Source organism: Rutilus rutilus, assembly GCF_951802725.1.
Source record: "Rutilus rutilus genome assembly, chromosome: 17".
NCBI classification, from domain to species: Eukaryota; Metazoa; Chordata; class Actinopteri; order Cypriniformes; family Leuciscidae; genus Rutilus; species Rutilus rutilus.
The window spans coordinates 22,459,593-22,473,112 of record NC_140230.1 but is presented as its reverse complement, the minus strand read 5'-3'; the positions used below and the strand labels follow the sequence as shown (position 1 = coordinate 22,473,112).

The window sequence follows — 13,520 nt, the reverse complement described above, 5'->3', positions numbered from 1 at the left end:
AGTGAGGACTGAGAAGACAAAGAAGGTCTTTGTGTAAGGGCACAACTACTGGTCCTTGAGCCTGAGTTACTCAGCTAAATACTAATGAAGTAATACATGAAAAGATTTTGTAAGGATATTGAAAATAAAGAGGACAACATTACCATGATATTTGACAGCTTTATTCAATGACTATTTTGGACAGATGACTCAAGATTATATGCCTACATCTTTAGGTCACTCTAATTGGCAATGAGATATTATCAGCTGGTATCACTATTATACCAGGTTATCTGTTAATCTATATTACACAAGAAAAACAGATTAAATAAAATAAAAAACTAGCTTATTATTTCAATTTTGCAGCTTTTTAATAGTTACACTTTTATATCAAAATAAGGAGATGATTTTCTCCATCACATTCCATACTTTTCAATGACTTTCTTGGCCACAGAAATATAGGCATTCATGGCATCTTCTTCAGACATTCCTGTTGGAGAAAAGAGTGAAGACTATATGAATCAAGTCGTCATCAGAAACATTTGAAGGGTCTCAGATATAACATTAGCTGAGTAAAAATCTGAATACAATTTATATATACAAACAAGTGGAGTGTATGTGATTACTGAGCAAACTGTGCAAAGTATGACATTCTGTCTATTGCAAAATAACCTTAAAGGGATAGTTCACCCAAAAAAGAAAATTAGCCCATGATTTACTCACCCTCAAGTCATCCAAGGTGTAAATGGCATTCTTCTTTCAGACGAATACAATCGGAGTTATATAAAAAAATGTCCTGGCTGTTCCGAGCTTTATTATGGCAGTGAATGGCTGTTTCTGTTTTGAAGTCCATAAAAGTGCATCTATCCATCATAAAAGTGCTTCGCATGGCTCCGATAAAGGCCTTCTGAAGTGAAGCAATGCGTTTGTGTAAGAAAAATATCCATATTTAAAACTTAAAAAAGTAAAATAACTAGCTTCCGGCCAAACGAAAATACGGATTTCACTTAAGTCTAAAGTGCAACTTATGCGAGTAATGCGACGTACTGCTGATATTTATGCTACGCCCTGACGCACTACGCAACTTCCGACGTCATAAGTTGTGTAAGTTGTGCTTTAGGCGTAAGTAGACTGCGTATGGCCGTTTGGCCGGAAGCTAGGAACGTGTTAAATATGAATATTTTTCTTACACAAACTCATCGCTTCACTTTCGAAGGCCTTTATTAACTCCCCGGAGCCGTGTGGAGCACTTTTATCATGAATGGATGCACTTTGATGGACTTCAAAACAGAAACTGCCATTCACTGCCATAATAAAGCTTGGAAGAGCCAGGACATTTTTTTATATAACTCTGATTGTATTCGTCTGAAAGAAGAATGTCATATACATCTAGGATGACTTAAGGGTGGGTAAATCATGGGCTAATTTTCATTTTCGGGTGAACTATCTCTTTTACTGCTTGAAAATAATGAAAATGTTGACTGGAAAAAAAGCAGGATCTATATTACTTACCTTTCCTTAAATTCCATGCATCCCATTTGGCTTTCGCTGTTAGTTCGATAAATCCAGGTCTATCTGCACAACACAGATCATACACATTTGCAATTATTAGATATAACTGTCAAGCTCAGAAGTATAAACGACATATTTGTACAACAATTTCCATACCACAATTAATGTCCCCAAAGCTAGCTTGCTTGTAGAGGCCGTACAAATCTCCCAGCTCCTTGTCTGTAGGTCTGGTCTTCACTCTCTTTATATCCTCTGCATATTGCTCAAATTCAGCCTATAGTCACAGACATCATGACTTAATTATTTTCCCTGCAATCCTATAATAAAATAACCAAGCTCTAATGTGCATCTGCTTACACCTGAAAAAAAAAAACGTCACATAGTCTGACCCATTATGGCCCATGAGCACTATCTATCTTAGTCATCATGCATTATTCCCAGACTGTAGCTATGCAGCCTATTGTTTAGGATCACAACGAACTAACAGTTGTGCTTTCCAACATGAATGATCTTTGTGCCCATATAGACAGGCTATCGGTTGCCACTTGAAATATCTATCAACTACAAGACTTTCAAATGGAAAAATAATTGTTTGTGGATAGTCTAGGCTTCATCGCGCAACTTTTTAATACATCAAGAAACGGCGTAATACATTACTTAGCGCACATCAATACGCTGCAGATGAGAACACGAGGAAAATAACATTAGCTTTTGTGTATACAGCATTATAGCAATAACGTTACAGTGTTTGTAATCTTTAACTTTCTACCTATTATACCAGGTGCTGACTTAAAGGAATATCCAAAGGGCTTGAATTCACGCGCGTTACATAGCAACAAACGCAAGGAACGTGAAATGAAATGAAAACAGTGCTGTTAAATACCTTCAAAGTCATTTTCTTAGGCGAGTATCGTGCGGCTGGGCGCGTCAACTAGTGCAGAATCTGAAGATGAATAGTTTACGATGACAGTGACACGGCGCGGATCTCCAGTGCGCTGGTGTGAAGCTGAGCGCTGATTGGCTGATGGAACGTCCGATGGCAAGTGGTTCTTACTGCAGAGCCAAATGACATCCAGCTCCACCTCTCTGCACGTCATGGGTTGCGCTCGACCCAGTCCAGCTCCACCTCTGTGGATCTAATGGGTGGAGAGATAGAGTCCATGGGAGGGTTAGGGTGTGTTTGTTTATTTTAGCCTATGATTTTAGCTCCATTCATTACACCCACATTACATTCATAGAGGGGGAGCCAGACTTCACACTCCACCCATGGCCCTGCAGCAAGCAGCCTCTCTCCAAGGGTGAAACCCAATGTTTATTCCACTTTATTCAGTTTCTCTAGTGAAACCATTATGGAAAAATGATTCATTGACCACCACCCTGATAGAGCACGTACATCTCAGAGACATCTATTTGATGTGTGTGTTTTTATCTGGAAAATGTATTTTTTTGAGTGTTTGCTCATCTGCAATACGTCTCTAAGACATATACAGTCAGATGTTTATGAAAACTTACCTGATGTTTATCAGATTTGTACACAGCATGATGCTTTTCAGATGATCGGCTCTTTAACAGACATCACCGTTTGCAGGTTCAGTATACTTTAGATAAAAAAAAAAAAAAGTATTTTAATGGTCTTAACCATTTTAATCACAAATCAATGGTCAGGAAATTAGCAAGAATTTCACAAATACTGTAGATAAAGTAGCTTAGCATGGAATAGCCTTCCCCGACTTGCAGACAGGTTTACAGGAAGAAGCAAGTGTTGTTCCACTCAGTGTTAATGGCTTCAAACATGAGTAGTTGAAAAATGTCTCCCAGTTTGTTTGAGTTTAATGTGAGACCAAATATTCACTAAAGGGTTTAAATCTGGACTCTGACGAGTGACCACGCCTGATGATCCAGATGGACTTGTTCTTAAGACACTTCCTGGTTGTCTTTGAAGTTTGGGCGGGAGCATTGTCTTGTTAAAAAACCGGATCATTCCTTACATAGTTTCTATTCTATTGTTTAGCAGAGTAAATTCTATGAAAAAGTGTTTAAATAGTATTCCATTAAATTTGTTTCTAATCAGATTACATTAAAATGACAAAAAAAAATGTATGACATAATTGGCCAACCGGTTACAATAGTTCTTTTTATATTATTAATATCAATAATTAATAAATAACAATTTAACGTAGGCCTATTTATTGTGTTTCATATAAAATATATATGACCCGAGAAGATGTATTAGTAAATTGTAATAGGCGTACATGAAAAAAAGGCCTGCTGATTGCGATATCTAGCCGGTTTATGGCTGAACAGCTCTGTCCTTGCAGAGAATCCGTCGCTAGATGGCAGTGTGACCGTTGAACTATTTATTGTGTGACACCACAGAAAAAGATCTTTAAAAACAACATGTCTGCGCGCAGAGAAATGTGCACACGTTGTGGAAGTGAACCCCCTTTTTAACCCGTGAAATATTGATTTCAGGCTGTTTTATTAGGTTTGTATAACATGATAATTATATATATTGGTCCATATAAAATACTATATAAAAAGAGTTTTGTTGCTGTAATGTTGCAGGCCTTTGAGTTTTATGATTATTGATGCTGAATTTTGCTTAAAAGCTCAGGTTTCCAGAAAGAATGTCTACCCCAGCGAAAGGGGCAACGAAGAAAGAAAAAAAGAAGCCCATTCCAGTGAAAACATCTCTGATGAGCCCATACAGACCAAGCTGGAGACCACTGGGGGAAAAGAGAGACAAGAATTTCATCCTGAACACGCTGAAAGACAAAATATCCGCTATTGGGCTTCAGAAACAACGTGTCAATAGGTTTCGCGAGTGGGGAAGCAGAAGGAGGACAAGAAAAAAGGCATCAAATCCCACGGAGGATCCAAAACTAGCTCCTGAACCCGCAGAGAACGTACAAACCCTCTCTAAGCCCACCGAACCGTGTTGGACCAACCCGGCCGTGAGGAAACAGCTGGCCATTGGCATCAATGAGGTCACCAAGGGTTTGGAGAGGAATGAGCTGAGTTTGGTGCTCGTGTGTGATTCGGTCAGGCCAGCACACATGACGTGGCATTTAATCCCGCTGAGTAATACGAGGTCGGTGCCCGCCTGTCAGGTGCCCGGTCTGAGCGACAGTCTCTCGGGGCTGCTGGGTCTCAAGTGCGTTCTGGCGCTGGGATTCAAACGCGGTGCCGAGGCGTTCGAGGATGTGGTCCGCGCGATCACGCCCGTGGTTCCGCCGTTCACCGTAGATTGGATTCCGACGGAATCAACACCGAAAGCCGAAGAAAGGCACACTGATACAGAAAAGGGACTGAAGAGGAAATTAGAAGATATATCGGATGAAGCCAGTGACCCCTCTCCTTTAGTCCTCCAGCCTCTGAAAGTGAGGAAAACCATCCCGAATCCCACAAAAATGAGAAAACCGAAAAAGAAAGGAAAGCAAAAGTTCCCATCAAGTGTTTAGCATGATTACTATTTAGGTTGTTTGGACACATTTTAAGTGTTTAGTTATTTACAAAAGTTCACGTGATGGTTATGGAGAGGGAAAAGACCCAAGTGGATTGTTTTTGGATGCTTTTATTCAGTCAAATATCCATGCTGGTATACCTTGATGTATATTTTTGACAATTAATTATTTGGGTGGACTGTCATGTTTGACATGGTGCTGGTACGTATTCCCATTAGTTCCAACCTGCAATGGAGTTCAATAAAAATACCGTCTTCAGAAAGAGAAAGCCGATCATTTAAAACTACACAATTTGACATTTAAAAAAACAACCTCTCTGAAACAAGGCAAGTACTTTGGGTGCTCTCGCCTTAACCCATAAGTTTTAAACCATACAGATAGGGGGAAAAAAAAGTTTCATGCTCATTTCATACAGCAAGCCTTAGAAAAAAACATACACAAAAGTGCCCTGAATGTTATTGAATGAAACCACTGGTTAAAATGTGGGACTTTGAGAAAAGTACCTTTCTTTTTAAGCATGTCTGAACGTGCGCTTATTTAAAAGCATATTGTAGATTCAGATACATTAAAGCAAACCATGACAAGATAAGCTGTAGTAACACAAAAGAACTCCTGCTATATAATAATGTTGTTCACATTTCATTACGTCCCACCAGTGATTGTAACTGAACAGCGAGCAAAAACTCCTTGTGCTTAAGTATAGCAAAATTACTAGGGCCTGATCGCAAATGCACCACTTGAATGAGGTTATGGTTTCACTGCAAAGAATACTGACAGCATAAAAAAAAAAAAAAAAAAAAAAAATCAACAATAAAATGGAACATGTAGCTTAAATACAATCCTAAATATCAGAATTGTTTTACTAAAATTATAATTTAAAAACACTTAGATGGTAAAGAACAGAAACGGGTGGGAAAAGCTACTAAATATGTGACAATCATGTCTTCATAAAACAAAATGTAATTAAATTCACATTGAAAATTCTAAATGTTTCTTTTGGACACACAAAACCTAAATAAAAAAAAATGCACCTCAGAGCAAACTGGCCGTTTTATAAACAAATTAATGTTGTGCTTCGAAATGCAATACATTCTTCCACATGTGTAACCATTTACGCTCCCCCCCTCCCACAGACAGCAGGAACATATACGAACGGTATATGACTTCAAAGGCAGCTCCATAGAAAAGACTTTGGATTTCGACCCCCGTTCCTGTTCCGTTGTAAACCTCACAACACATAATAAATATCTGGCATTAAATGTACAGCTTGCTAATTCACACAAATGTATCAACACTCCTTCATAATACAGAACAAAAAGACAAAAAACATGGGATTAAACATGTTCTGCGAGAGGATACAGATTGTATGTTAAGGAAAATAAATGAATACTACATGTATGTGTGTGTGTGTGTGTGTGTGTATACAGCTTGCGGATGTGTTTGACCTTGATAAATGTTTCTCACATTCTCAGAAAGAGAGTCAAAGACAAAGAGAAAGGAGGGGAGACCCCTCAATAACTGGAACAAGACCTAAGAGAGCTGCACAACATAACTCATTCACTTTGAATGGATGTCAGTTTTTCCTCTTTATATAGACTACGTCCAAGTCTGAGAATTCGAGATGGACCTCTGAATCAGTCGGCATCCAACGCGAAGCAGCCAGTTACTGTAAAACAAGGCCAACCTGGGGAGGATGGAGAAGTCAATTAAAACACACTCCAATAATGTTTCTGACAACTAATTACCATCATGAATTCTAAACATTTATATGGCTATTTTAATCTCAGTAAAATGCTGATGGAGCACTAAAACACTGAAATAATGTTTTTTTTTTTTTTTATCTACAAGGTAGTTTCTGTGTATATTATAATTATATGTATATATAGTTTTATTTAGTGGGAGAAAGCGTTAAGAGGCATCAAAGCTGGGATTTAAATGGTTCATGATATGAGAAATCAAATTTGCCTTGATCTTTTGACATATAAGAGGTCTCTCTACTTTATTAAAACACGCTGCAAGTTTCTTAGCTTAAAACGTCCTCCTCATTATAAACAAAGCATTTAAAGCTCCAAAAACGGCTTGTTTTGATATTGCGGGATCTGGGCGTCACATGGGCAAATAAATTTGCATACAAACTGCCTCCAGAGCAAGACATTGCCGAATAGTTATACATCATCGCACCATTGGCATTAAATAATTTAGCGGCTGACACTTCCCTACACTTGATGTGAGCACTGCGTCATTTCAAAAGCAAACAGAACCTACTATAATCACTGATGCTGTCTACACTGGATACAATATACAGATGCGCGTTCAGTTTCTGACATAGGCTACTCCACGTGCTTGAGTCTGTCGACAACAAGACAAATGGAAGAGTGAAAGAACACTCGCTTTGATGCATCCAGTTTAAACAGCTCGTTTGCATCTCTGTACAGATTTCAGAAGGATCCCAGCGTTGGAAACAAGTGGATAGTTTATTTAAATGGCGCCCTGGATCGCGTTGTTCGAAGTATTTTGTTTTGTAAGGCACGGTGTAATGGAGAGTTCACAAAGAAACTTTTGTTGAAAGATGAAGCAGCCAACTGTATTGGATCTGACAGCAGCTGCAACACAAACCGCAAGTAAATGATTTCATAATATTTTGTCTGTAAATTACAGTTTTATATAGATAATGTTTTCAAAACTTTTACTCACATGCAATAGCGAGTGGACTGTTTCCTATGCAATGGCGTTAGCCAATCATAACAGTGGCCATTTACTGGCAAGGCTTAAAGGAGCCGCCCCTTAAAAACGGATCATTTGGCCAGAATGAAGGTTAAAAATAATTTCCCCGCATTTTTTATTATTAATTTAATTTATCAAATTTAATTTATTCAAATTAATATTATTACAAGAAAACCTCAAGGAACATTAAAATAAAAAATAAAAACAAAGCTATGACCCCTTTAAAAGATAATAATAACAAAACAAAAAAACTATTTATATCTATCTTACTTTCTCTGGGTCCATGGGAGGGCATTTCCAGTTGTACAGGTAATACTGCAGGTTACCATCACCAATCCCAAACTTGAGCTTTTCCAAGAAAGTCTTATTGTCCATTAGATCCAGCGCATTAAAAACATCAAAACCTTTCTGTCGCCCCGAAACATCCCGGAAAACAAAGGGAAAAAGAAATAGAATATATGAAGACACAATTTAACAACAAATCATTAGTAATCATCCATTAAGAATACAATCAAATAACTTTACAAACTCATTTGTGTTCTGATGTTTTGTCGTGTTGTGATCATACCAGTTTGGCTAGGATAAGAGCATCATTCATCAGGTCTATGAGCGGCGTCTCTGTATGGACATTGTAAAAGGAATAAGCGGCCTTCAGACTTTTGTGCAGTGGATGATGCATCACTGTAGATGGCAGGGTGTAGAAACTGATGAAGTCTGTTAGCATCCCATCAGAACCCTTTGAAGGAAGCAGAGTTAGTACAAGAATATGAAGTTAAAGCAGAGTACTAAATTGTGAACAACACGTTGAGATGACTGTTCCAGCTGGTACCTCGACTACATAAGTGTCAATGATGTTCTCCTGCGGTAGGAACCAGTGCTTCACCTCCTCTTCCCCCATGACAGGGCCCAAGTGGAACCGGCTCAGGTATTTCTGCAGCAATGCTGTCACCTGCTTCAAATCCCCCTCTCCCATCGACCTCAAACCAGGGGTACGAGTGCTCTAAAAAAAATATTTAAAACATTTAAAGGGAAAAAAAGGCATATGGGTTTGGATCAACTTTCATTTCTAGATGCACTTTCCATTAGTGTTCTTCTTGAATAAGGGCCAGGATTTTTATTTTGAAATGACAAAAATGTTTACATCAGGTAATCTGTAGAGCTTCATTGTCCGTTGTAGTGTCATGTTTCTGCTGAGGTGGGAAAACTTAACCTCCACAAGCTTCCTGGGGTTTAGTGAGCGATGCCAGTATCTGCACAGATACAGATATAAACAGGTTCAATCTCACAGAAGTGCTTCTAATAACATAAATGGATTATTTGTGTTGTAGCAATCCAGCTGGATTTGGTACCTGCATGTAGAAACAGGTTTGGGCAGAACAACACCAGCAGTGTACACAGCTTGGAAAATTCCCTCTAAATTGACCCGCCGCGTGATCTCTCGGATTAGTACAGGAGCGACACGCTTTGAGCGCAATTTTTTATGCACACACAGGAAGTTAATCTCCACCATCCTCTTCAACCTTTGGATGCAAAGAGAATTAGTGCTCTAGTGAGGTTTGGAATAATGAACAACTCTCAGAATTTACAAACAGAAATGGTTTAAAAGTTGGCATTGATGTCATGTGGTAACATACTCACGTGTCATAGATGTGGATGTCTGCAGGAATGGCACTGATGAACCCAACCAGCTTCTTATTGGATGAGACCCTGACACCACAGTGCCACTGGGACAGCCAACCCGGTGGACGTAACGCCCTTACAGTGAAAGAGATCAACATTACACTTGCAGCAAAGCATTACATTAAAGGCATCATCTCAGATGGGCAGAATATAATGCAAACCATCAAACAATCACTTACCATTTCAGAAAGTTAGGAGAATAGTCAAATCTAAACATGTTGTCATCATCCTCAACATAATTTTCATTCAGCAAAGTGTATAATTCCTTCAGCTACAAGGCAGAAAAGAGAAATGATCATGATGTTGTATGCATAGAACTATTTTATATCTCAATGAATAGAAAAAGCACAGTATAAACACTTTATACACTGACATTCAGTCAGCCATTTCACACATGCACGTACCACTTCAGCATTGCTAAGGTCCAGTGTGTCCCACATAAAGCCCTGTGGGAGGGAATATGGCTCTTGTCTGATATTTTCTTTATCTGGCTCAATTGGTCCATGAGTAGTCACCACATCATCTGCAAAAAACAAGAGGGAGCTCTTTAAGGCTGTGTTTACACTGCAAATCTTAATGCACAGATCTGATCTTTTGACTATATCCGATTTTTTGTCCCGGACTGGTATCCGAAATCTGAGTTTACATTAATCCCCGCCCAAAATTATTCTGTTGGTGATCGCTTTACTATGCAACATGACCCTTGATTTTTGAATGGCCATACTAAAATGATTTTTTAATTCAGATTTTAACTAATTAAATTTGATAGTTCAGGCCAATTTTATAATTCAGGCCATGATTATTTTCCAGACTGGATAAGTTTAAAGCTGTCATGGATGTTTGTAGTGTGAAATCTGACTGAATGGATATAGACAAGAAAATAAGGGTAATTTTGTTATTTTAGTAGTGCTGTACGATTTTTTTTATTTATTTGAATAAATTCAAAGCTGTGAGTTTTAGTGTGAGCGCATGCTGCGTCGTAATACGGCATTAAACAGCCATCTTTGTGGCCCAATGTGTTGCCCTCGCCTTGTGGTGGCTTGGAATTCCAAGGGGAAACGGATGTGTTTAGACGTAGGTCAGATGTCCAGACATTGTATATGTACCGGATTTTTGTGTTTACACGTGTGCAAAAAATGCCAATCTGTTTCAGATGAGAGTAAAAAAAATCTGATTTTTGTGCCAGTGTAAATGCAGCCCAAGTCTTTCAGTGTTGTTTAGATATAATATATGACAAAGCAGGGATTCCCACATTTTTTATCAGCCATACCCTTTGACCTAAAATATTTTCTTGAAGTACCCCCTGAGATTTTTAAGTTAATATTTCAATAACACATTCACACGTTTATGGTTCTGTGAAGCTGGTTAATGGTCACATGACATGCAGGTAAACAAATAAATCATTTAATCTTTTATTAGTAAGTTTTTTATTTTTTAAATTAATCATTAAACCAGGGGTTTAACCCCACATCACAAAATATATTTAAATTTACCATCACAAAATATATCCCTCCAGGATGATCATTAATGTATCAACCTGTTAGCGTTGACCATCTGACTGTACATTATCAAGCTTTTTACACAACCACCTAAATAAGCAAATATTAATTCAATATAATATTACAAAACATTTCTATTTCAAATAAATGAATAAACTTTCTATTCACAAAAAAATTCTGAAAAAAAATATCACCGTTTCTACAAAAACTCTACGCATTAAAAACTGTTTTCAACATTGATAATAAAACATGTTTTTTGAGTAGAAAATCAGCATATTATAATGATTTTTGAAAGATCATGTAACAATGAAGGCTGGAGTAATGATGCTGAAAATTCAGCTTTGCATCAGAGGAAAAAATTACATTTTACAATATATTCAAATAGAAAACAGTTATTTTAAATTGTAATATTTCACAATACAACCTGTATTTTTGATCAAATAAAATCAGCCTTGTTAAGCATAAGAGACTTATCGACCTCAAACTTTTGAATGATTGTGTAACTAGACATCTTGTGCTTGTGCTTTCATTCGTGATGCTGAGGTTCAAGTTGATTTGTTTGTTGAATACAACACTGTTTAAGGCTTAATGTAAGATTCTGTTCTGTTTTGAGTTTGCCAAGTTGCTTGCATTTGCAATGTTGCAATCAAACACGTGCAAAGGTGACGTATGACTCACTGAGTTTGGGCACGGGTTGAGTGTCCCAGAACTGGTACTTGTGCTTTGTGGCCTCGTCTATGTTTTTGGCTGGACCTTGACAGGTGGACAGGAGCTCCATAGCTCTCTGAATGTCCTGCAGTTTCTGCATGGGAATGGCAGGGTTCTGTGACAGGAACAGAGTGAAATCAGTTTTTTATTTTTAATAAAACAACCCTTTGACATTACAAAGTCAGTGCATTATACAAAGCAGAAACCTTGATCTCCTGAGAATCAGAGGCAGAGTCAGACTTGGTTCCTCCTGAGCTTGGCTTCTCCTTCTTTCTCTTCTGTTTCTTCTTTTTCTTCTTTGCACCAAGATCACCCCCAGGACTCCTTAACAAAATAACACCTTTCAAATGCCAGATAAACCTTACTAACAATGCATACAACCGTTTCTAAGATTCAAAGACGAGTATGACAGGTTAAGTGTCATGTGTGCTATAACAATAGCCTGGAGCGTGAGTGTCAGAGTGAAAAAAAACCGAAATAAAAAACCTAAACTAAACACAAGTGTCAGTCTGATCATGAAAGCATGTCAAACTTTATGGGGATTCCTGAAGGATGTTAGTCTGCCTGACAACAACAGACCCGTTATCATCAACCTCGGTCCTTGAGCTGACAAAGATGCTCGACTGCAATGCTGCTGCTCAGCTCATAAAGAGGATCAAGCGTGTTCGTATTGTTCAGAGATGAAGACACACTAATGAAACCAGGCGCATGATTTCCACTGCCATTGTGTAAATATGAACAACAGTGGCGACTTAAAAAACACACAGACTAACAAATGTGTTCAGAAATATAGTGAAGAAGATACTGGAGGACTTGTCTGACATTAAAATCTAGCTAGCTAGAGCTAACTACTTTGATTCAAACGCTGCATAAAGTAAATATCGAGATTTATCTATGCTATTTTAAATGTGTATATATAGCGCTATATATCCATTACACAACTAACGAGCTATTATGTTAGCAGACTGGTTTGAAATACAGTAATTCTCCTCCTGGATACCTGGTTGCTAAGCTAGCCGTTTGTTTACATCTCTGGAGCAGTTAAACGGTAACGGCTTGCCGAGGCTAATCCTCGCGGCTCTCCAGCGCGTGCTCACCCCTGCATGTGCTCATTTTCCTCCTCGTTGTCTCCGTCGATGCCGCAGGTGTCCTGGTCGTCCAGCTCCAGGCTCTGCTGGCTGGCCGCGGACTCGCTGTCCTCCGCCATCATGGATGAATCTGCTGCAAATCCTCACGACAGAACTACTTAATAAAAACCACGGAAAACAGCACCGTCTACCGATTACTGCCACTAACAGCTCGTGAGAGTGGAAATGGAGACGAGGATAGGCTAACGTGATAATATGCATTTTAAAATGCACGGTTTAGGGTCCATTTAATTGTATATCATATTAATTATGAATGATTTTTTTTTATGAATATTGCTTGGACTAAAGGAAGTTAAAGAAGAACGTGACAAGTGAATTATAGTGCAATGCCTCTGAATTAAAACGTGAATGTCATCGTTATTATTGAGAAATTGTATATTATAATATGATAGGCTGATAATATTGGTTATCCTAACCCAAAATCAGCTTTATGTGACAAAATGTATAATATAAAAACAGTGGTATTTGTTCACAATGGGACTTTTCTGCAAGTACTTATTAAAAATAAATAAAAAAGCTAAGTAAAACAACAGCTTGTAATTACAATTTGTAAAATATGCCATTTAAAAAAAATGGTGTGTGTCATAAATGAAAAAATAAATACATTTAACTCAGTGTGAGTTGAATATAAATTTTATGAGTGGTCTCACAAAAGTTTGGAAACTTCTAAATTGTGTAATGTTTTTGAAAGAAATCTCTTATGCTCACCAATGCTGCATTTATTTGAGAAAAATACAGTAAAAACAGTAATATTGTGCAATATTATTACATTTTAAAATAATTGTTTAATATTTTAATAAATTAAA

General features: G+C 37.9%; 3 protein-coding genes across 4 annotated transcripts; 1 reads left to right on the top strand and 2 right to left on the bottom strand.

Moving 5' to 3' along the window:
* Nucleotides 1-141: 141 nt before the first annotated feature.
* On the bottom strand, nt 142-3,327 carry acbd7 (acyl-CoA binding domain containing 7). The gene is made up of 5 exons (XM_084384710.1): nt 3,004-3,327; nt 2,375-2,627; nt 1,648-1,765; nt 1,492-1,554; nt 142-469 (listed from the first exon to the last, which is right to left on the bottom strand). Exons 2-5 carry the CDS (start codon nt 2,384-2,386, stop codon nt 396-398), a joined length of 267 nt encoding a protein of 88 aa, XP_084240836.1. The 5' UTR covers nt 2,387-2,627; nt 3,004-3,327; the 3' UTR covers nt 142-395.
* Nucleotides 3,328-3,809: 482 nt separating this feature from the next.
* On the top strand, nt 3,810-5,771 carry rpp38 (ribonuclease P/MRP 38 subunit). Of its 2 annotated transcripts, none has more exons than XM_084384708.1 (2): nt 3,810-3,976; nt 4,101-5,771. In XM_084384708.1, the coding sequence occupies exon 2, from the start codon at nt 4,119-4,121 to the stop codon at nt 4,950-4,952; it is 834 nt and encodes a 277-aa protein (XP_084240834.1). In that variant the 5' UTR covers nt 3,810-3,976; nt 4,101-4,118; the 3' UTR covers nt 4,953-5,771. The 2 variants fall into 2 exon arrangements, with proteins under 2 accessions (XP_084240834.1, XP_084240835.1); XM_084384709.1 differs by having other exon boundaries at nt 3,854-3,976; nt 4,106-5,771.
* nmt2 (N-myristoyltransferase 2) lies at nt 5,050-12,838 on the bottom strand. Its single transcript, XM_084384707.1, has 12 exons — nt 12,664-12,838; nt 11,773-11,890; nt 11,537-11,681; nt 9,764-9,882; nt 9,539-9,630; nt 9,318-9,434; nt 9,029-9,199; nt 8,821-8,929; nt 8,509-8,679; nt 8,248-8,415; nt 7,950-8,087; nt 5,050-6,639 (listed from the first exon to the last, which is right to left on the bottom strand). Exons 1-12 carry the CDS (start codon nt 12,774-12,776, stop codon nt 6,619-6,621), a joined length of 1,482 nt encoding a protein of 493 aa, XP_084240833.1. The 5' UTR covers nt 12,777-12,838; the 3' UTR covers nt 5,050-6,618.
* Nucleotides 12,839-13,520: the final 682 nt, after the last annotated feature.